This window comes from Mytilus californianus, unplaced genomic scaffold (assembly GCF_021869535.1).
Source record: "Mytilus californianus isolate M0D057914Y unplaced genomic scaffold, xbMytCali1.0.p SCAF_71, whole genome shotgun sequence".
Classification (NCBI taxonomy): Eukaryota; Metazoa; Mollusca; class Bivalvia; order Mytilida; family Mytilidae; genus Mytilus; species Mytilus californianus.
This window is the reverse complement of record NW_026262725.1, coordinates 783,635-807,650: the sequence shown is the minus strand read 5'-3', so window position 1 is coordinate 807,650 and position 24,016 is coordinate 783,635. Positions and strand designations below refer to the sequence as shown.

Here is a 24,016-nt window from a genome sequence, read left to right as displayed (position 1 = left end):
TTTGATTTATTTTTTTTTCTCTGTTCAATGCATTGTAAGCAAACAATTTATGGCTGATACCTTTTTTTGAATAATTGCAATGAAAAAGAAATGTTGGCATGGTAGATATTTTAAACTTTTCATAGACCTGTGTAAAGGTAACGTAAATATCAATAATCTAACTTATAAAATTTCAATCCGAAATTCTGACTTTAAACATTGAAAGTTTTTTTAATGAATGTACAACGAATTTATCAACTCAGACATTTGTCTACCAACAAATAAGGGACAAAAATTTCAAATTTTTAATTGGTAACGTAAATATCAAAATGCAAAGATAATGCATGTTAAACAATTCAACAAATATGTTTTATTTATTTGTGTTCAATTCATGAGCTTCAAAGTTGTTCTCAATTCTAGTTCTGTCCTCTGGGCTTATTTTCCAAAAGCGTTTGCTCTTGCCGGAAGGCTCTAGATGATCAAGTTTATAGAAGACGTCTGATTTTTTGCACCATATCGTGTCAGGTGAAGTTGGCCACCTAAACATAGCTTTCGCTCTTTCGAGAAAGGTAACCTGTACATCTTCGTCATCCATATCTAAAATTTTCCCGATGTACCACTGACCTTCATAAACACATGCAATAAAGTCATCCACTGACACTTCTACTATTATTATTTCATGATAATCTTCATTTTGGATCTCATTACTTTCTTGCAATTCGTTTTGTGTGACTGTTTCTTCTGTGTGACTGTTATGATTTGTGTTACCTTCATATGTCTGTCTATTCCAGGATTCACAGAATTTCCCTTTCAAGCATGTGTCACAGTAGCATGATGTTTCTCTGGTGCAAAGTTCGGCCGTCTGTAAGTCATAGGCTACAGCATGAAACTTCATTGTTCCTTTAATTGGCTTCAGCTTTAGTTTATTTAGTTGGTCGAGCTTCTTCTTGCAATCTTCTTTTTTTACAAACAAAAACTTCACTTCTTTCATGTTTGAAGTTATAGACCAATCAAAAAATTCTTTTGGATCTTGAATAACAACTGCTCCTCTCTTCACTGCTTCGTCAGCCATTCTTTTGATTGTTCCACCAAGACCGTCGCAAGGTCCCTTGCCATGCCCAGCCTCAAAATAATTCCAACGGGCCTGAATTCCATAAACTGATGAATGATTTGCAACGAGGTCAAAAATGGTTTTATTGCGGTATTGGCTTGATGGACTATCCGTCCAGTAGTGGACAAACTCGACATTTGGACAGATTTCCTTCAAGACTGGAACTAAAGAATCAAGAAATGTGCACACTGTACTGGTACAATGAGAAAGTTCATCAGAAATTATTGCGATGCTTTTGTGTTCTAATTTTGATTGGCCACGGAAATATACAACTACTGGGTGTATGGTGACTGGGGTCTGGTTCCAATAGGCACTCTGTACCTCTACAAGAGACTTACACGAATAGTTCTCTGCAAAGTCCATTTGGACTAAAATTTCTTTCCCTTTAAGGCTATCTTTAAGTGTTTTGATTTCTCTATATTGACACCGTACTCTGTCAACGTGACTTGCAAACTGATTCATTTCAACTTTCATCATCTCTATAAATTCATTCTTCTCTACTGTATTTTCTATAATCTTCATTTTCTTTTTATCTTCAACAGCGACTTGTTTCCATACTCGATAAGCCACTCGATTTTCTAGCAGCTGGTCCATAGAACGCTCTATTTCAAGACTTTGACCTATTAAGTGTTCAGGATTTTCTCTTACGAAAATGTTGTATTTCTTAAGTGTCTGACACTCGAGGGCCATATTCTGATGTTTTATACATAGGCAGGATGTTCGGGATATGAACTTTGCTGTTAAGATATGGCGTGGACGTAAACGACAAAAGGTTGCCAACGAAATTTTCACTTGAGGGTTTTCTGCAGAAAATTTCTTATGTAGATCAGCAAGATAATTTGTTAGAATAATTGTTTGCTTCTTTTCTCCCTTCGAAATCTTAATTGCATCCCCTTTTCCTGGTTGCATGCGACTATTATCTTCTCTGCTCATGAAATCTTCAACATCTAAAGCAAGCTGTTTGACTGCACAAATACGTCTGTCTGGTCTTACCCGCTTTGTGGACACTTTTGTCAAAGTCTTTCTACATATACCAGTTCCTTTACTTATAGCAAGATTGAGTCTGTATTTCTTTGACAACTTTCCAGACGCTAGTCTAGCTATGGACTGTCTCTCATACATGGACGAAGTTGAAGCTCTTGCTTCTGAAATTTCGTGCAACACCACATTCTTCAACATTAACTTTCGCTTTACCCTCTCTCTTCTTCTGGGTGTCAAATTTAATTCTCTCAGTTCTAATTCAGTTTTGCTGTTAGGTGTACAAGGTTCAGATGGCCTTCTAGTTCCGGAATTAATCTTAGTGCTGAGCCTTTTCAGTTGTCTGGACTTTGCTTTTAATTTTTTCAGAAGCTTTTCCTTTTCTACTTTCAAACGCTTCATTGCACCATGGGCTCTAGCTAAAGCTCTTGTATTTTTCTTTTTTCCTCCTTTCCTCCTTCCAACAAGTGGCAACTTTACCACCAATGGGCTACCTATACTATCTTAACCACTGCTTTCTGTAACAGATTCATTCAAAACCATTGCTGCTGCATTTCTTTTGCGTCTATGTGTTTGGTTGTGGACTTTTGCTCTTTCGTTTCTTTTTTTTCTTTCCTTAGTTGGCAATTCAGCTGCTGGAACATAGTATTTAATCACCCTGGCTGATTCTTTCTTTAAATAATTCTTTCCCTCTTTCAATTTCTTTCTCTCTCTGTACTCTTTTTGGATTTGACTTCGTGACTTAGCCATGTATACCTGAAAAAGGAGTACATGTTGCATCAAACTGAACTATAATGTTCCAGTTTTATGTTAATTTAGTGATATCAAAATATGAACTATATTAGCAAACACTTTGTTTTGAACGAAGATAGGAATAATAAGAAGTCTAGTTAGGTAAACATAATGTATGTTATAATAATGTAATAAAAAATTTACCTTTAAGCAATAATAAAATTTTGATATTTACGTTACAATTAGACCCATAGGCAGATTAGTTGTAGTAATTGGTAAACTTGTATGTATTGTTTTTTGTTCATTTTGTTATCTTGATATAGCATAATATAAATGTTGAGATGCATTTTTAGCACGTTTTATTGATTTGATTGCTTAATTAATGGTGAAATTCCACGACAATTCTAGCATTACTACGCATCTTTTTAATGCAGCTACAGTAGAAAAACATTGGTTTCTATGAATTTTAACCACTGAAACTAGCATCATATATCTATAAACCAACTTTAAAATCACAAAGACAACTTTTTTTTTTATTGTATTCACTCTATAATTCAGTTATAGTTAGTAAAATTGTTACGTTACCCAATCGTAACGTAAATACTTTCCCCATTCAATTAACTTGTGTAAATGATCAGTACAAAAAGTGTATTTGAAAATGACAAGAACTAAGCATGGAATACAATTAAACTTCTACTTCATCAGTTTATTTCAAAACGTAAGAAAAAATATATATCAAACATCGTCATAGTTACATTGCTCTTCTATTTGCTTTTATCTCTCTACTGTAATGTATGGATATGTAACGCCATGAAATCTTGTAAACAACGTGTTAAACAATGACGTCATAGACGCTGTTTTTGAAAAGTGCTAAAATGATGATCAGTACCTGGGTCCGTTCCAAAGGTATATTTTGTATCGTAAATATCCCTAACGTAAATATTTTTGGCTAGATAGTAATTCGTTGTTAATACTAACTGTTTATGTAGAAGACAGTACAGATGTCAAAATTGTACATATACTTCCACCTCTCCAATAACTAAGAGCTGTTGACATTTGAGTTATGTGTTATTGTTGTGTCGTGCAACACGTAAATATCCCCTGTTTTTATAACCATGATCCTTGGTATGGAAAAAAATGCAAAATCAATGTGAACAGAACAATTTTGCTATTTGTCAGCTAAAACAATGTGTCTAAGGAATAAAACAAATAGGTTTTGTTTACTATAACTACATTTAATGCAGTGCTAACGTCGTTTAAGAAACACATTAATTCAAATAGTTTGGACTTGGTGACACTGGAAATTTAGAGTTCGTTTCAATCTGATTTTTAAAATGTGTTATGTGTATGCATTTTACAAGTATCAGTTGAAAAGTATGATAATTCTTCAAATAACTGCAGAATTTTTTGTGCACAAATAACTTAAATAACACGAGACTGAGATTTTAATAATTTGATACCTTGCCGTGGACAGTAACGTAAATACTGTTTTTGACGTTCATAAAGCTGGATTTTGTTTAAATTGTGAGAGTTACATGTGGAAAACAATTATTTCTATCTCCGCACCGGTATCCCCTATCCGACTATATATAGAAATGTACAAGTCTGTGGTTGAATATGTCTTTTACACTGCGGTACATAGAATTGCGACCCTAAATTGAGAATGAGTGATATCTGATGATTATTCTCAGTCTAGCAGACAGCAATAATATAAGACATGTGTTAATTACAGTAAACGGAACCCCAAGGGTGACTGGGGAAACGAAATATGGCCACTTGGTCTTCTCCCGACCGGCAGTAAAACGCTTGCCGAAGTGGGGCGTCCGATTGGCTGAGCGGGATGTATCAAGTTCGCAGTTACGTCCGGTCAGAAAGGGGACGTTAAATCCGATGTCTCGTGTAAAGAGAGCGCCACGCTCTTTGCACGTTAAAAACCCTTGCAAAAACTCTTTGAGGGGTCCGTAGGTGACCGCCGCTTCAACTCGAAAATAAATACATCTGATAAATAAAAGAACTAAGTGTTTTCAGTGTGAAAACCAATATTTCCTAATTTACTCCGGAGAAAATTCAAAACGGAAAGCATAAAAAGGTGTGTCAAAACTGCACCTCTTCATGCTATTAACAACAAATTTATTTTTCGTTACCTGTGTGACGTACGAAAAATTATTGTCATTTATTGTCTTTTTTTTCTTGTTAAACCAGGGCGGTATCTCCAACTGTAAAATCAGGTACTTTAAATGAATGACTTCATTTTACTTTAGTTTCAGTTATCTTCTTTTCGCATTTACTATCGGCTTGATCATTTATTAAGTCCTTAATGAATATGGCAAAATCAAAAGCTCTAACACATCAAATAAATGGACAACTGCTTGTCTACGTATGATCCTCCTTTATAAGGAGCACCACAATGAGTTATGGCGTATAACAGGATAATGTAATCCCTCTATAGAAGGATTATCCCTATATAAAGGTACAAACACCATATAGAGGGTTTGTTCCCATCCTGTTTACACTACTGGAACAATGCCCCGTAGATTGGCCGTGAAAATGTCCGTAAAAATGCTGGTGATTTTTAGTGTTTGTCACGGATAATTTACGGTGGGCCGTGAAACTTATCCGTGACAATGCCGGGGAATGACTGTCGTGAAAAGGCCGTGAAGAGGTGCCACCTGAAAACTTGGGTGAAAAGACCGTAGAAACCCTGTGAAAAAAAAATGTACACCGTGAAAAAGTCGTGATAATGCATTATGTGCCCATTGTGAAAAGACCGTGAAATGTAGATATAGTACAGTATATGCCTTTTTTTGTCGTGAAAAGGCCGTGAAAAGGTGCCAACTAAAAACTTGGGTAAAGAGACCGTAGAAACCCTGTGAAAAACCAAAATGTACACCGTGAAAAAGTTATGTGCCCATTGTGAAAAGACCGTGAAATGTACATGTACTACTGTGATAAACATCCATTCACTGATTGTGAAAACTCCTGTAAAATGTTAAATGTATTTTTCAGGCCATAATTTAACAAAAAAATTAAATGCTGTTTCAATCAAGTGAAGTCAACTGAAAACCTAGTGTAAACATCTACAGACAACTTATTTAAGTACAATGCAAGTGAGACTATGAAAAAACATATTAAAATGCTGTATTTTATTTAGTAATATTTGTGACAAAGAATAAAAATATTAATTTTAATAGAACTGTAGTAATTATGTAAAGAAAACATAAAAGCACACAAATGTCAATGTGATTAATAAGTAGCTAAAGTCAGCTGTAACATGTATTGTAGAAATTTTGTACACCGCTTGGGTCTGATTTTACCACTTCAGCAATATTTGTCTAATGTAATCCTTCACACTTCACTCTCCTTTTGAATAACTATTCCAGAAAAACATTTATAGAAGTTCCTGTTAATTCCCAGGAAATACTTTTAACTGAAAAGCTCTTCTTTCCAACTGGATTCCTGAACTATTTTATATAAAGACTGCTATATCCTTTTGCTCTTCATTCCTAGAATAAATCCCCCCAAGGGTGACTGGGGAATAGAAGTATGGTCACCATTGGTCTTCCTCCGACCGGCAGTAAAACTCTTGCTAATGTGGGGCGTCCGTTTGGCTGTGCGGGATGTACAAATTTGCAGCCACGTCCAGTCAGAATGGGGACGTTAAATCCGATGTCTCGTGTAAAGGGAGTGCCACGCTCTTTGCACGTTAAGAACCCTTGCAACAATTTTTCGAGGGGTCCGTAGGTGACCTGTTGCAAGGCTAAATTTCTGTCCCTATCCAATATACCCTCATTTCCCGTGGCAGTCTAAATTTCTCCAACCTTAATCCCGGACGGCCCCTATTACTGAACCTACCTATTGTATTTATTGTTAATTTGTTCTCGTCCTGAATATGCATGAAATATTTGCCACTGGACGTTAAGCAACCAACAATCCATCAATCCTAGAATAAATAAAGAAACATTACATATATTATACATGTATATAAAAAAACTATTTATATATTCAAATTAATTTTTGGCATTTATGTACATACATGTACTTAAAACAGCTACAATATTATTCCATGCAATACAGGACTTCACAGTTAATGACCCCATATTGAATAGGGGCAGATTTTCATACTGGAGGTGAAAATCGTATGAAAAATACTAAAAAACATCATAGATACAGAACAGCCACTTGGAAACATGCATAGGTTTTCCAATATTTTCATACTATTTTCCAGAAAATCTGCCCCCTATCCAATATGGCATCATTAGTTAACGAAGTTCTGTATTGTCAACTTATATTATTTTTTTAGATTTTTTTAAAGACTAAAGACACTTTTAAGACAAACTATTAAATTTAAATGTTTCTTTGAAGTAATAATATTATGGCTAAAGCCAAACTTGTCTAGACTAAGTGGCCGTAATGAGTCACAGCTATTTATTTTACAGGGGGCCAGGGGCGTAGCAAATTTTACTGCTTTCTGTTGTTAGTGTGATGAATTGTGATATTAATAATACTGTATATTATCTACAGACTCTGTGTGTACCCTTTCTTTTGTATAAACAATATTTGGTTGAATATTCGTTATGCCATAATCATGATAAAAGTTTTCTTTTTTAACTAATTTGTATACATATATATATGTTTGTTCCTGTTTAAAACCTGCAGCTACATGTTCTCCTGGATCTTTGGAAATGCCATACTTCAATCCAAAATGTATATACATGGAATGTAGCTGCGTTCCTGTTGCCTGTTTTATTGGCAAGAGGAAATTAAAGGTATTAATATATATATATACAAATTTAAGAGAAACATTCTTGAGTTTAATTAGTTCTTGTTGGAGTGATTACCAATCTTGGTAAATGTGGAACTCATTCTAAGTGATAGATTTTCATTTTTTCGTTGTCTAGGCATTAAGGTAGCCATCAGAATATGCAGGAAAAAGAATGTTGTTTGATCCAGGAATACAACCCCGTTTAGTTTTTTTTTCTACAGATGAATTACACATTTTGCATTATCAAGTTTAATCCTGTTTAATACCAGATATAGAATGCTACATCCAGTGAAAAATTAGAACCCACATATAAGTTTCCAAAAACTTCAAACTTGTCTTAATCAGCTTAATGCGTCTCCAACTGCAGACTTCATTAATGACACTTTTAAAAATTACACCGTCACAGAATCTCGGGCCTTTAACCTTGAGGAAGCAACAGGTAATCAGACAGTGAGTGCGTAATGGTTTGAACAAAGGGAAAAGCAGTGTAACTGCATCAAAATCACATGATGTACACGCATGAGGGAACAAACATAACCAGATAACCTAGTGAGGCGATTGTATAATAATAATCTAAATAGCTGGCATATTCAACAATACATGTACTTCAAAGTATTATTTTATTGTCCCGCCAGCAAATTATGCTAAAATAGTTATTCAAATTTCATAGGGTACATTTTTTGGAGTTAACCCAAAGAAATGTATTCATGCGCCAGGCCAATTCAAAAACACAAATATAGAATTTATGTGTGATAGAGGTCACTAGTAGAGAAATTTAATTCCTCATCTCCAATTTAACATAGTTATAGACTTCTATTTGTTTGTGAGTGATTTGGTCTAGTTTATACACCCATAAATTCCTTTAAAAAGCGTTTAATCCTATAATATTACAACTTTCATGTTGTTCTATGTTATAAACTGAGATGTACTCCTCCATAGCTTATAAGAGCAATATATTTTCCCCTAAAATACCTATGGTGATATATAAAAATAAAAAGATGTGGTATAATTAATAATGAGACAACTCTCCACCAGAGACCAAATAACAGAATGTTATTTCATTTTAAAATACATCTTTTCATTCTGTAATTTACCGTCAACTCTTCTGAATAAAAAATCTTTAAATAAAAATAACTTTTATCATAATTGGAAAACATAATTAAGTTAGAAGACGAATTTAATCCATCATTTTATCAGCAATATTCAAGAGTAAAGTTGTTATGGTTTTGTCTATCCTTTTCTATGATTTTTGATTAGTCACTTGTTATTACTTTTTGGTGTATTTTCCTTTGATCCTTTTTGTGACCATTTTTAATTTTCTCGACTTCATCTCACCTTATGGCTTCCATGAGCAACTCCTGGATTGAAAAGCTATTGTCAGGCCAAACTGCACGATCATTGATTCATGAAGCATTTGCCTACAACTTTTTGAGATTTTGATAATCAAATACCTGAATAAAACATAGCTGCTGATGTCCAGAAATTTTATTGATGATATACATGTTTATTGATGAAATACATATTTATTATAGCTGACTATGCGGTATGGGCTTTGCTCATTGTTGAAGGCCGTACGGTGACCTATAGTTGTTAATTTCTATGTCATTTGGTCTCATGTGGATAGTTGTCTCATTGGCAATTATACCACATCTTTCTTATATTATAAAATATAAAATTACTAAACTTGAAAAATATACTCACAATATGGGATGATCAAATTTTATTTTATCAACCACCATTTTGCATATCTATATACATAAAATAGAAAATTGTGAATATCACGATGATTACACTTATTTGCAGATGATTCATACAAATATACATTTCAAATGCAATTTACTTAAAATTAAATATAACTTCTATTTAAATATGAAAGATATGAATATTCTTTTATTCAAGCTAAAACCCTGTTAAACAATAAGCAAATCTTACAGAAATGTCTATTTATCTGTAGTGTGATTTAATATACAACCCATTTTGGAAATTGAATTATGACTTTAAGCATGTTTTTTCCATGTTGTATTGGAATAAGAAGTATAGAATAACCATAAACTCCATTTTCATTCTCAATTTTATTGTCCCGAAATATAAAATTTATTTGTACAAGGCTTAGAAACATCTGTTCATCTATCCTGTTTTGAGCAGAGTAAAAAAAAAAATATATTTCGAGACAATGTATGGCTATTCTTTATATACTACAACCCCTACAACTGTTCGAAATGTTATTTCAGGTAATAACCATTACTTTTTTAATTCGGAGTGAGCAACGTAAAAATTCCGCGAACCTGTACCTTTTAATGACGTCATAAATAAAACTCTACCAAAACGCATTGTCCATGTCATAAACAATGCAATATACGGTCAGTGACTGTATATCACAGATGAATATACACTACCAACAATTTGCCTAACGTTTACATGTACATTAAATGCCGCTATATAAATAGTACTTTTAGGAAACACCACTAATCAGTACATTAAATACCACTATATAAACAGTACATTTAATGCCGCTATATGAACAGTACTTTTAAAAAACATCACTAATCAGTACATTAAATGCCGATATATAAACAGTACTTTTAAGAAACATCACTAATCAGTACATTTATTTATATATCATTTTTAGTAATGTTGAGAAAAAATTGTTTTCGGTACTGAAAATTTCGGTCACTTTCCAGTACTGAAAATTTCAGTATTTTTTCAGTACTGAATATTTCAGTCATTTTTCAGTACTGAAAATTTCAGTCATTTTTAAGTACTGTAAATTTCAGTCATTTTTCAGTACTGAATATTTCAGTCATTTTTCAGTACTGTAAATTTCAGTCATTTTTCAGTACTGTAAATTTCAGTCATTTTTCTGTACTGAATATTTCAGTCATTTTTCAGTACTGAATATTTCAGTCATTTTTCAGTACTGAATATTTCAGTCATTTTTCAGTACTGTAAAGTTTAGTAGTTTTTCAGTTCTGAACATTTCAATCAACTTTCAGTAATGAAATAGTATTCATATTTTATACCTAATCAAAAAGTCATCTAAGAACTATACTATTGTAAGATGATTTTTGTTAAGTATTCTTTCATTTAACTTTCCATTTTGCCTTGAAAGTTTTTTCGATGAACCACATGCTTACGCTGCATTTTGTTTATATATCTTATTAACCTTGTTTATATCTTGTTTCATTTTTGGCTGCTGCTTTAATGTTAAAGTTGAATATTCAAATAGACACTTCAGCTAGAACAGATGTGTCTCCTAAAGGTAAGGAGTGTTACACTAACAGAGATTTGAGTTTCCATGCAATATTATATCCTCATTGTTAATGTGTATGAAAAGCAGATTTTCAGCAATGTCATTTATAAGTCACAATGCCACAGTCTTTAACAGTAGGTAGTCCATGCCATGCAATAAGCTGCGACTTGCTTCAACAAAAATTAAAATGGTAATACTATTCTGACGTGCAACACAAAATTTCACTCAGTAAAGTAAATGCTAAACTACACAATTACATACCAATGGCACTATGTCCTTTTTTGACTTTGGACAGACTCATATAAATGTGGCGGACTTACACTTTTGCTGACCTCAAATGTAAATTACATTATGATTACTGGTTACTCCTGTTCTTTGGTTGAAAGATTGCAATCCTACCACATGTCCTTGTTTTTTATTACCACATTAAACTATAGATTATAAAGTAGTCCATATCAGAACTGTTACTGTTTAAACGTCAAACAGTGGTTATAATGATAAGACAGTTTACTTGTTTGAACTACTTAAACTGCAAATCCAGTCTTAAATGTAAAGTTCACATATTTCCTTACTAGATACAAAGTTTTTTTTCTGGTACATTGACTATTTTGTATGGTTATATTTTGCAAAGGTACTTTTTAGAAAGTACACACCTATCAATATCTCTTGGCCCAGTTTAACCAATTTTTTGGGATACCTCATTTAAAGTGACACTAGCAGACATTGTCCTTTGACATTGTAATGTCTAATATTTGCAGGGTATTTCTATGGAGAATTTTGTGGAGACGATACCCATGTTGACTCCATATCAATACGGATGAAGTTTTCATGATTTTTTGGTTATGAAATTAAGCATGCAGGGAGAACTTGACAAAAAAGTTAAAATGTTCGTGATTAAATTGTATTTTAGGTATCTGACAATTGATTATTTTTTTACAAAAAATCTTTTTTTTTAAGAAATGTCTTGAAATACTCAACATTAGTATTTTGTATTCAACGAGAACAAATTGTAAACCGACTTTATGGTTTTCTTATCTTTTTATTTGTGTGGTTTTAATGTTGAAGGACAATTTTGAATGAAGAGCTGAATAATTTTAGGGTATTAAGGCATCATTCGTTTATACTAATTTGAATAAAAAGAAATGTTAGCTAGGTTATTGCACATGCACATCAATTTTTAACAAGGATATTCAAGTTAATTACATATTATAGTTATTAACCAAGCAAGTCTGTATACATCATTTAATCTGCACGGCTCGGGTGACCCTAAATAACCCGAACAATGTAGGACGCCTATCTGTTGTTGAAAACAATACTATACGTTGTACTCTGGTAGTCATTAGTTTGGGTTTTTTTTTTGTCATTTGCTTGCTGACTTATTGACGTACAACCTACATCTCCTACAGTTTTAGTTCCGTTTTGTGTACTTTTAAATCGATGTATGAAAAATCATAACTGAAAGGGTTATTGAGTATATTAATTTACTTTCTTTCCCTCAATAATATGCTTAGAGGAAGTGAACCGAGGAGAAATTTACCAATATTTGAAATATTAAGTAAACAGAAAAAAAAATGTTTCACTTTTCAATCTTTGACTTCCCCCGTTCCCCCTTCAATTTTTTTCTACTGTATTAATTTTTAAGACAATTCGCATCTAAACAATTGATCTGCAGCTTATTATCCCTCGCCCTGTTTGAGGTAGTTAAAGTTGCACACGTTTGCTGTGCATTATCCAGATTATAGCACAGTAAGAACGAAGAGATTTCACCCATTTGATGTGTTAACCAGATGTTATTGTACAGTATATATGCATCAAGACTATGCAAGGTCCTAAAAACTGTCCACATTTGAGTACGAACATGATTAAATATCTTAAGAAAACATTAATCCAAATAGTCCAACAACAATGAGTTTCAAGTTTTTTATTGTTCTCTTTCCTCCCTCCTCAAGAGTCCTTGGTAGAGGGAAAGGCGTGTTTCTTTTTCCTTTCCCTCAATTTCAGTATGTAGATCTTCCACCTTTCTCCAAAAGGTTCCCTTTGGCGGATTTTCTCTATGAAGAAATCTCTATAAAATAAATGAATACAAAAATTGATTTAATTCCCACTAAAAACAAAGGAATTTCCCGGCATAATATTTTAGTAATAAATTAATAAAATGTAAAAGAATTTTGCAAATGTTTGAATAGTATTGTTATCAAATATATCATTTCAAGACTGCGTTCAATGAAATCCAAAAAATGGCGGCATAAACAGGCATATCAAACACAACGTGAAAATGACATATCGTAAGGTCAGACTTAAAGAACATTCCCATCTCAAAATGATTAATCAACTTTATCTTCATTTTCCGGTAAAACTCTTAATTTTCAAAACAATTACAGTACCTAAAAGTATTTGGTCTTGTCCGAAATATGCCTGAAATATTTGCAATTTGACATTAAGCAAACCATCAATCAATCAATTGGTATTTAGTGTAAATTTAAGTATCGTGTCTTTCTTAAGTAACAGAAATATTCATAATAGAAAAGTCATTTTTTTTGTCAATATATTACAAGAATATTTTGTATGAATGCCAATCAGACAACTCTTTGCTGGTGATCAAATCACACAGAAATCAACCACAATAGGTCACCGTACGGCCTTCAACAATGAGCAAAGCCCATACCACATAGTCATGTATGCAGCTTAAAAAGGCCCCGAAATGACAAATATAAAACAATTCAAACGAGAAAACTAACGGCCTAATTAATATACAAAAAATAACGAAAAGAAAATATGTAACACAGCACAAAACGACTGACTTGGGACAGGCACATACATATAGAATGTGGCGTAAATTTTATATGTGATTGATTTTGTTACTGGATGTGGTGGTTTTTTTTAATGAAAATTCTTATTTACCATTATCAACACCATTTGTTTTCTGTAATCAACAACTTCTTTGTCTGCTGTTGATGCGTCGGTGTAGTTTCCGAACAAACTCCGTAGTTGCTTCTCTTTAGTTTGTTCCATAGTTGCTCTGAGCTACAATACGAAATTTTAAATTGATCATGTGACAGCATGCAGTGTGGAAGCAAATGTAACTAGTGAATACATAACAGATTTAGCACTTAGCAGTCAAATGAACTTCTACGTTTTTTTTCTTTTTCTTAAGTTCGAGTAGATGCAGGTGAATGGCATTTTCTTGAACTTAATGTGAACTTGCTGACTGTGAACTTCATGCTTTGCTTAATCTTAGCTTAATTTCAGCCTTCATTGTTAAGTGATAATTAAATTTAGTTGCAGTTGATTTGGATATTATTCAAAATATACATTATTTGGTTTTGTGGTTTGGTTTTTATTTATTTTAGTTCATTTATATGTTTTGGAGTTTAGTGCGATGTCTATTTTCACTGAGCTAGTACTCATTATTGGTTAGGGGCCAGCTGAAGACAGCCTCTGTGTGTGGGGTTTACTCGCTGTGTTGAAAGCCCGTCGATGGCCTTGGGCAGTTTTCTGTTCTGTTGTCGGTGTGTTGTCTCTTTGACACAATGCACATCTCCATTCACAATTTCATCTTGTTAGTAGATAGGTATAAAAAAAAAATCTGTTTTTTTTTATTGAATTGTATGACAGTAACATAACCTAGCTTTATTCAAACTACATTTACCGTTCTATAAATGGCTGGCCTGTATTCAGTTGAATACTTTCTTTTTACAAAAGATAAAGCTTTCTTTATTTCGGAAATTTTTGCCTGCCTGCCCATTTCCTCTTGTATCAATTCACTTACTTCAGTCTACAAGAAGAATAGAAAGTTTTCCTCCTAGACCTTATATTAAACAAGATTGCACACGCTGAAATATCTTGCCTTTCTTACTTACCATTGATTTTATGTTGTTAAGCTTTAATTACTACAACTATCACATAAACTGAACTGGATCCAAGACAATGAGGTCAAGGTCAGATAAACCCAACTTGAAATACTTGTACATTTTACAATCAATTCATACACCAAATTTGCTTTGAATATATTTGATATATTGCACAATGTTTCTATGAAACAACATTTAACAAGGAAAATTTAACATTGATCAATGAACCATGAAAATGATGTCAAGGTCAAATGAGCCCCGCCAGACAGACGTGTACATCATATATTTATTACATGCTTTATATATTGTTGACATATTCCATATCATAGAATCTGAGAAACAAAAAATAACTAGGACAATTTAAGATTGACCACTGAGGTCATGGTCAGAACATTATTGCCAGATAGACATATACACCTTACAATCATTCATACAACAAATATAGTTGGCCTATTGCTTTAAGTATTAGACACCCGTCGTGACTTTATTGAGCGAAAATACCATCAAAACGTAGAAAGTCACTGTTCATGCAATATATGAAGCCTCAAATAAAGTAATCCATTACACAGTTTAAAGATCAACTATAAAAGTCTATCTTGTTCAAGTAAGTGTGTTAAAAACGGCCATTGACTATACTCTTATGGATACAAGTTTCCTTTTTAGACTCATATCTTATTAACGAAATAGACCAAGTACCGGCATTCATATCAAATAAGAAGATGATAAGTAAGTATCGTTGTCAATGAGACAGCTCTCCACCAGAGACCAAATAACGTAAAAGACAACAACTTTAGGTCACTGTACCGCCTTCAACCGAATGAGAAAACCATATCGAAAAGTAATTTATAAAAGGCCCCAAAATTATAAAAGTAAAAAAATTCAAACGAGAAAACTAACGTCTTTATTGATTTACAAAACAATAAACGGAAACAAATATGATATACTACACCAAACGACATTCACCGATTTACAGGATCGTGACTTGGGACATACACATACAAAATGTGGCGGGACAAACATGCATGTATGCTGACCTGAGACAGTTGTGTAACAGTAAAACATCAGGACAAGCTATAAATACCAGATCGATACAAAACACAAATAACACAACTTACAGAAACACCAAAGACACAAAGTTTAGAAATACCCGTCGATACTGAAAGCTTCTTGAAAGCCAAAACAAGCAATAAAAAGGTAACGTTTATGATGCTAAAGTATCAAACCGAAGGATTTAACATATAGTCGTCATTAACAGTCATAGAAATACATAACTGTGTGCAATGTTTAAATATATACATGTAAGTAGCGACAGATTGTAGGACTGTGAATGCTCATATGTTCAGATTGATATGAATTTACTGACAACACAATTAAATTGTATTGAGCACCGACTAAAAACCAGCAAATATCGAATATAACAGCCGTTTCCACGAATTCCGAAAATGATAATTCCTGGTTGACGAAATACAATCAATACAATAAAAACTTTATTATTATAGCACTCACTTTGCAAGCATCCGGAATTGAGAACATATTACGGCCAAAATACCGCTTTGCAATTACGGCTATATCCCTTTTTATCTGGCCTTCTACCCTAAATTGATGGCTTTGTTGCATGGTCTGATGCATAGCCTTAATTTCCATTTCCATGTCCTGTAACATTTTGAAGATGTTTCTGTCTGTAAAATAATACATTACGGCTGTTTGACCATTTGCTTTGTATGTTTTAATATATATGCCCCAAAAAGAAAGTGTGAAAGTACTAAGGAACCCAAAAAAAGCAATTTTAAGATAAATACCTTGACATTATTAAAGTCGAAATTTACAGGGCCGTAACTAGTCTCTTTTAAAAGTGAGGCAAAATATATTCGGCGAGGGGTCTGGGAAAAAGCTTTGGAAAAATTGACGCAAAATTGTGCATTTTGAGCGTTTCTCGGACCCGTTCTCAATCTGAAACGCAAGTTTTGTTTTAATTATGTTTTCGACAATATTCTGGTCTCAAATCAAAATATATAGATTCATTGTAAGACTCTTAGTTTTTAAGGACAACATCAAAAGACCGATAAGAAGGATTAAGCAAAAATCGTATTTCACATAATTAAATGTGTGGCTGCTGTTTTTTTTGTTTTTTTTTTTTGGCAGGCAGAAAACGTATTGTACCTGTCAATTATTTTTTTAAGAGTTAAGAGGGGGCTGATTATCATTTATTTAACTATGTGAATTCAGATTTTATAACGCATTTCAATTACAACTACTTGATGTAGTTGCTAACTGGGATAAAAGGGTACACTCAGGGTAGTCTCAGGAAAACTGTTCTTAGACCTCATTGCTACATTTTATACCGGCTGATAATGTCGGATCTGTCTGTTCTGGTCTTGTATTGTGTTTAGACTTTGGTGTATTTTTTTGTGACTTTGAAATTTATTCACAGTACAATACTTTAAGTATCGCTTAAGTTGACGCTAGGGGCCGTCTTGACCTTGTTGTAGGGTATGAATGATTCTTTCATTGTTGAAGACCCTCAAGCGACTGTCAAGATGAAGAACAAAAATAAAAACCCTGCATGTTCATTGATAATTTGTACTTTTTCTATGTAGTGTGTGCGATTTTGCCCCGTGCACATTTACTCCATATCCATTTACTTTCTATTTAAGGGCCTGAACACAGCTAAATGCAAGTTTAGCCTTCAGTGTAAAAGGTCGTATGGCAATACATGATTTTTCTTTTTAAATGATTTGATTCCGGGAGATTGGTTGTCTCACTTTAATTTAACCCATGTCAGCTTTTTCAATGAGTTTTATTTACAGAAAAGAGAGCCAGTCTTGTATTCTTTAATATAAAGTTTAATTTTCCATGAAAAAAACGACCAATTTTTCTATGTCCGGTAGCATGGAATCTTCTCAAACCATTTTTTCGAACAATATCTGGACATCGGTGGACATGCAACATTGCCAAACCACACAACCTTTCACCCGTCATCGTTGATCTTTCTCAAGTCTTAAGTCTACTCAAAGCAGAGAATGAACGTTTACAACATACAGATGTTACGAGAAGAAACCAACAACAGCTTAATATTGGACAACTAAAGCGTTAGTCATAAAGATTGATTGATTGATTGGTGTCCGCTTAACGCCGCCTTAGAACAAAAAATTGAGAGCTAATTTCAAATAGTTTTACAATTTAAAGTAGGTTTTAAAATTAGACAAAAGGTCCTTAAATATAATAAAACTCAAGTTTAAAACAAAATTACTAAATTAAATTTACAAATGAAATTCAACACTAAGACAATAGTCATAAAGAAGGGCAATAAACGACCAAAAGACAAACCCGGTAACAGATAAGACACATAACGACAAACAATATAGACCATCAACACTGAAAACTAAAAATAAATGAGGAACATGGATCCCGAAAAACAGGGGACGACATCAGAGGATGAACAGAACTTGCTTCTTGCAAGACACTCGCCGTGAAAACAATTTGATATGAAGGCAAGCTTTTGTTTCAATTTATCATTTTTTTTTCGAAATGTTCAACATGAGACATTTGCCTTATTTGCCTCCATGTAGTTACGGTCCTGATTTAATTAAAAAGAAATGGAGAAAAAAATAAGGAGGTGTGGTATGATAACAATGATTACCAATGATACAATTATCCACCAAATTTCAAACGAAGTAAATGTAAGCAATTAAAAGGCAAATGTACGGTTTTCAACAATGTGAAAAATACACACCAAATATTTGGCTATAAAGGAGACACTTTGTATTTATATTAAATCTGTTTCTGACCCTATAATCATCTTACATCTTTAACTGTTGATTTTGTTTTACCGACACCACATTGAAGAAAAATCTACGTATCAAAAGTTTTAAAACATTTTTATGCCCCACCTACGATAGTAGAGGGGCATTATGTTTTCTGGTCTGTGCGTTCGTTCGTTCGTCCGTCTGTCCCGCTCCAGGTTAAATTTTTTGGTCAAGGTAGTTTTTGATGAAGTTGAAATTCAATCAACTTGAAACTTAGTACACATGTACCCTATGATATGATCTGTCTAATTTGAATGACAAATTAGAGTTTTGGCCACAATTTTACGGTCCACTAAACATAGAAAATGATAGTGCGAGTGGGGCATCAGTGTACTATGGACACATTCTTGTTTTAAATTTAGATCGTTTTTCGTAAATTTTATATATTTCCTATACAATATTTATGTTCACCTATTTTGAAAGATATAAATCATATATACTTAAGACTAGACAAAGTGATGCCCCCGCACTCCACTGTGAAGTAACTGTATTATAAAAAAGTCAATGTGAGACTTTCTTTGAGATATTGTTGTGTATGGGAGACAAATTGATGCCCCACAGATGCAACGTGTTATTTAAAAATAACTATAACATTTAACCGCATACACCCCAAAAAATGACAAAGTAATTTTATCTCCCAAAAGCAAAAATTAATAAATTAATCCTGACCACAATCACACCTTCAACATATGTACAAACAGCCATCATAGTGAAAACTGCCTAGCATTAAAACTGTAGGAGGAGTTATCTGGAAACAGTTAACGCTCCTCTTATGCAAGTATATACATCAAAATGGGATGGACTGACGGACGGAAGGACAGACATACAGACAGACAGACAGACAGGGGTAAAACAATATACCCCAAACTTTCAGTTACAAATCTAAGAGATAAAAGGGATTTTTTTCGATATTTAGTTGTTCAACGAGCCAATTGAAAGGTGTATGCGAAATATTTTAAGAAAATCTATGACATAAATTGAGAATGGAAATAGGGAATGTGTCTTTATCACAGCTAGAAAACTTTGGTAGTGTCACTTTGATCTTTCTTGCGTTTATGGCCTTTTATAATCTTGTATGGATCATCTGTGTCTCATGGACACATTCCCCATTTATTTCTTAATAAGACACTTGTTCTCCACTTGTAGTAAACTGTTACTTGACCTTAATTGCCAATTTCTTACCTGGAACATGGTCTTGGTTGTCACTTGTTCCTGAAACATTTGTGTGAGAAAGATGCGTATAAGAAATTGCTAAGTAAAAAATTATAACGAACAATAAATAAAACTTAAGATGATTTGCGACGTTTAACACACCGTGCAAATCCCGCACCCTTCAAGTGGGCTTCACCTGGCCCCGTAACAAAAATGTATACTAGTTAAACGAAAAAAGACCTAACCCTTAGGTCAGAAACATATAAATGAACCACAATTAAAAAGAACATAAAAGACTAACAAAGGACAGAGGTTCCGGATTTAGGACAGTTGCCAAAAGCTACGGGGTTATAAGTGTTTTGTTTTCCTCTAGCCAATGTCGAATAAACAAATACACACTTACACCGCTGTTCCATGTTAGGGGAGGGTTTAGTTCCTGCTAACATGTTTATCCCAGCCACATTGTGTATGGGCCTGTCCAAAGTCAGGAGCCTGTAATTCAGTGGTTGTCGTTTGTTGCTGTGCTACCTATTTGTTTTTCGTTCATTACTTTCTACATGAATTGGGCCGTTAGTTTTCTGGTTTGTATTGTTTTTACATTTGTCATTTCTGGGCCTTTTATAGCTGACTATGCGGTATAGACTATGCTCATTTTCGAAGGCGTTACGCCAACCTATAGTTGTTTATTTCTGTATCATGCTTGTATTAAGTCATAAATGGCTCTATATTGCAACCCTTATATTTTGCGCAGTCATGATGCATTGACTGTATATTTTTTTCCAATTCTTTTTTGTATATACTTAGCAATTAAAACATATTTCTAAGTGCAGAATATTATTTTTTCTCATGGAGAGTCTGCTTTTTATAATTTTATATTAGAAAATATCTCTACATAAAAAGTAGTTTTCTCGATTTGCACCTTGCATGTAATTTAAACTGATTAGAAATAAGGGAAATAAAATAACTGGTTATGGATTCTGGAACTGTGTTACTACTAGAGAAAGAATAAGATTTGTTCAACCCTTGATTAGCCAAATGTTCCAAGAAATGATGTATTTGTAGTTGTTCATAGTATTTTATAAAAATCTAATGGCTAAAGTGTAATAAAAGAGTACGTATAATTCACCTTCATTTCTTTCAACAATCTGTGAAATTGTTTGGCTCTCAAAGCTGTCTGGAACATAATCCAACTGATCCTAAATTAATGAATTAAAAACTTCATAAACTGATTTTGAAATTGTAGTTTCTTAATCTGTATTCAAATAGTATTTTTTTTCATTGTATGGTTACTAAAATAATGCTAAGGGCAGCATAAATCGTTAATGACGAATACTTAGGAGATATCTGTATTGTATTTTAAGCTACGACGGCATCTATTGGTTATTTGATGGTCGCAAATTAAGAGTACGGGTATTTGTCACCATCAAATCACCAATTGATGCCGTCAGAGCTTTAAATACAACATTGTTATCTCCATTCTAATGAAAATGACAGAAAACAACGTCCAATATACATTTAAATTTGTCATACGTCGATTGCACATTCGCGCACGTTTAAATAGCACCAATTGTTGATACCATGAAAATTGGTGACGTTATCCTATGAAAATGAACCTTAAAACATTTTCATAGAAAACTATAAATTCTGCTTATGTGTTGTAAAATTTCACTTTATCTTTCAAACAAGTTGAAGAAGTGTCTGCATTACAGATCAAAACTTGAGTAAACACTTAAACTGAAGTTTCATGCTCCAGTCAAAATATATGACATTTTTGCTCCTGTCCAAATTCAGGAGCCTCTATTAGTCTTGCATGTTTTTCAATTTTAGTTTATTTATATGTTTTGGAGTTTAGTGTGACGTACATTTTCACTGAATTAGTACACAATTTTAGTAAGGGGCCAGCTGAGGACCACCTCCTGTTGTGGGATTTTCATGCTGCGTTGAAAACCCATTGGTGGCCTTCGGCTGTTGTCTGGTTTTTGGTCTTGTTGTTTCTTTGACATATTCCCCATTTCCATTCTCAATTTTGATAATTCTATTTGATGCCAAGACAACTATGACGAAAATTTATCTTGTACCATAAACATTTGAATGAATCGTTTAAGTAGATTCAATGAGATGTAAAACGTTGATCGAGGCACACTTTGTGTGAACCTCAGGAGCTTGCTGAACATGTGTGCTTAGTCAACAATTTAACAGCCATAATGTAATTACAAAAACGATGCTAAAATCACTATGTATAAAATCCATTTCTTATAAATAATCAAAAAGTCATTTCACTTTTGCTATTACGTTCACAGAACCTTTGTCAGTTGTTACCTAAATCTTTTTGTGCAGTTGTATGTCTGCTTTGAATACAGTTTGTTGTGTCAATTGTTTCTTAAAAATATATAGAAGGTTAATGCCAAGTTCTACCAACCACTCTATTTTGATTTCTTTGAAGATTTTCTGCACTTTCTGTTTCTTCTTCTACTTCATTCTATTTTATGATGAAAGACATAAAGACATATATAGTTTAGCAGCAAGAACTTTTTATCTACAAACCATCTAGATGATGAATTTAAAACTGCTGACAGTATTCACTTTTAAAGCTTTTATATGATCATATTCATACATTTTAGTATAAGCTTTTTGTTTAATTCTATGAAAATTTTGAACTGTCAATTCTTCACATTTGACTTCGATTTAACGGAATTTACCATGTATTTTTTTTTAAACGGACGAAGAAGAAAGTACAAATAACAATCTTTCGAATGTTATACATCATGAAATGGCCGTTTGTGCGGTGGCTACATTAAATTCGTTCACTTAAATTCTGTTTGAAGTTTGTCACTCCAATTGAAGACTTCATTGATTGTTGAGTCTTTAAAAAATATACCTAATTCTGGGCGACATAATGAGAATAATCAAAACAAGAAGACAACTTTTGTGTTATCATCCCAGCACAGTTTATCTAATTTTTCTAAGCGTAGATGTTTTCTACTAACTAATACTTAATTATGATTTATATACATGTAATACCTCAAGTGGCATCAAGAAAAGTTTTCTCAGCATTTCAGCCATATCTGGATCTAGGAATGATAGTAAAGAAAATATATACTTATTACATAATTAAAGCAGCAACTTATGTCTGTAACACGGTAAAAAAGTCAAATTTGATCAAATATGCATTGGGATTACCCAGTTGTTTAAACCCATTGCCCCAGCAGTTCTGTATGGCTAGGGATTATAGACTTTGCTCTTATAAATAGCTATTAGGTAGTACTTCATCGAAGGGGCAACGAATTTATGGGATGAACATTCCTAGGGTACGAAAATTACGTCCGTAACATGGAAATAAAGCCAAATTCGATAAAATACGCGGAAAAATAGTCCAATTTTATCAAAGATGCACTGGGGTCACCCACTAGTTTAAACCCATTGCACCGGCAGTTCTGTATGGCTAAGGATTATAGACTCTACTCTAATAAATAACTATTGGGTAGTACTACAACGAGGGGAACGATTTTATGGGATAATCATTCATAGAGAACGAAAATTGCGTCCGTAACATGGAAATAAAGCCAAATTCAACCCATTGTCTCGGTAGTTCTTTATGGCTAGGCATTATAGATGCTGCCCTAATGAATATTTATTGGATAGTACTTCAAGGTTAGAGTAAAAAATTTCTGGGCTAAGCATTGTTAAAGGCCCAAAATTCCGTCCGTTACACAGAAAAAAAGTCAAATTTTATAAAATATGCACTGAAGTCACCCACTTGTTCAAACCAATTGCCTCGGCATTTCAGTATGGCTAGGCATTATAGACTCTGCTTTAATAAATAGCTATTGGAGAGTACTACAACGAATGGGCAAAGAGTTTCCGGGGTAAACATTCGTAGAGGACGAAAATTGCGTCCAAATCAGAAAATAAAGAAAAATCTGATCAAATATACACTTCGGTCACCCACTTGTTCAAACCCATTGCCCCGGCAGTTATATATGGCTAGGAATTATAGACTCTGCATGCCCTCATAAATTATATAGCTATTGGGTAGAACTACAATGAGGGGGCAACGAATTTCTGGGGTATGAATGAAAATGTTAATACTTTAACACGTTTAAACCCGCTGAATTTGATGCCCAGTAGTTGTCGTTTGTTGATATGGTCCATAAGTGTTTCTCGCTTCTCATTTTTTATATAGATTATAGACCGTTTATCTTCCCTTTTCAATGGTTTTACACTTGTCATTTTTGGGGCCCTTTATGGCTTGCTGTTCGGTGTGAGCTAAGCTTCTGTGTTGAAGACCGTACTTTGACCTATAATGGTTTACTTTTACAAATTGTTACTAGGATGGAGAGTTATTTTTTGATATTTTATAAAAAAAATTTGGCACTCATACCACATCTTCTTATA

General features: G+C 33.4%; 2 protein-coding genes across 2 annotated transcripts; both read right to left on the bottom strand.

Moving 5' to 3' along the window:
- Nucleotides 1-349: 349 nt before the first annotated feature.
- On the bottom strand, nt 350-1,453 carry LOC127710332 (uncharacterized). The gene has a single exon (XM_052216128.1). It carries the CDS (start codon nt 1,451-1,453, stop codon nt 350-352), a length of 1,104 nt encoding a protein of 367 aa, XP_052072088.1.
- An 11,134-nt stretch (nt 1,454-12,587) lies between these two features.
- On the bottom strand, nt 12,588-22,968 carry LOC127710327 (uncharacterized). Its single transcript, XM_052216123.1, has 8 exons — nt 22,643-22,968; nt 22,041-22,100; nt 20,748-20,817; nt 19,652-19,681; nt 16,170-16,342; nt 14,462-14,587; nt 13,714-13,836; nt 12,588-12,877 (listed from the first exon to the last, which is right to left on the bottom strand). The coding sequence occupies exons 1-8, from the start codon at nt 22,682-22,684 to the stop codon at nt 12,734-12,736; spliced, it is 768 nt and encodes a 255-aa protein (XP_052072083.1). The 5' UTR covers nt 22,685-22,968; the 3' UTR covers nt 12,588-12,733.
- Between the last annotated feature and the right edge of the window lie 1,048 nt (nt 22,969-24,016).

What these genes read in the sequence shown, in the direction of transcription:
- LOC127710332 (XM_052216128.1), bottom strand. Translation starts at nt 1,453, where the DNA reads ATGGACTTTGCAGAGAACTATTCGTGTAAGTCTCTTGTAGAGGTACAG.
- LOC127710327 (XM_052216123.1), bottom strand. Translation starts at nt 22,684, where the DNA reads ATGGCTGAAATGCTGAGAAAACTTTTCTTGATGCCACTTGAG. An exon ending in GGCCAGCCATTTATAGAACG is followed by an intron (nt 13,837 to 14,461) that starts GTAAATGTAGTT and finishes TTCGTATTGTAG; the next exon opens with CTCAGAGCAACTATGGAACA. An exon ending in AACAAATGGTGTTGATAATG is followed by an intron (nt 12,878 to 13,713) that starts GTAAATAAGAAT and finishes TTTATTTTATAG; the next exon opens with AGATTTCTTCATAGAGAAAA.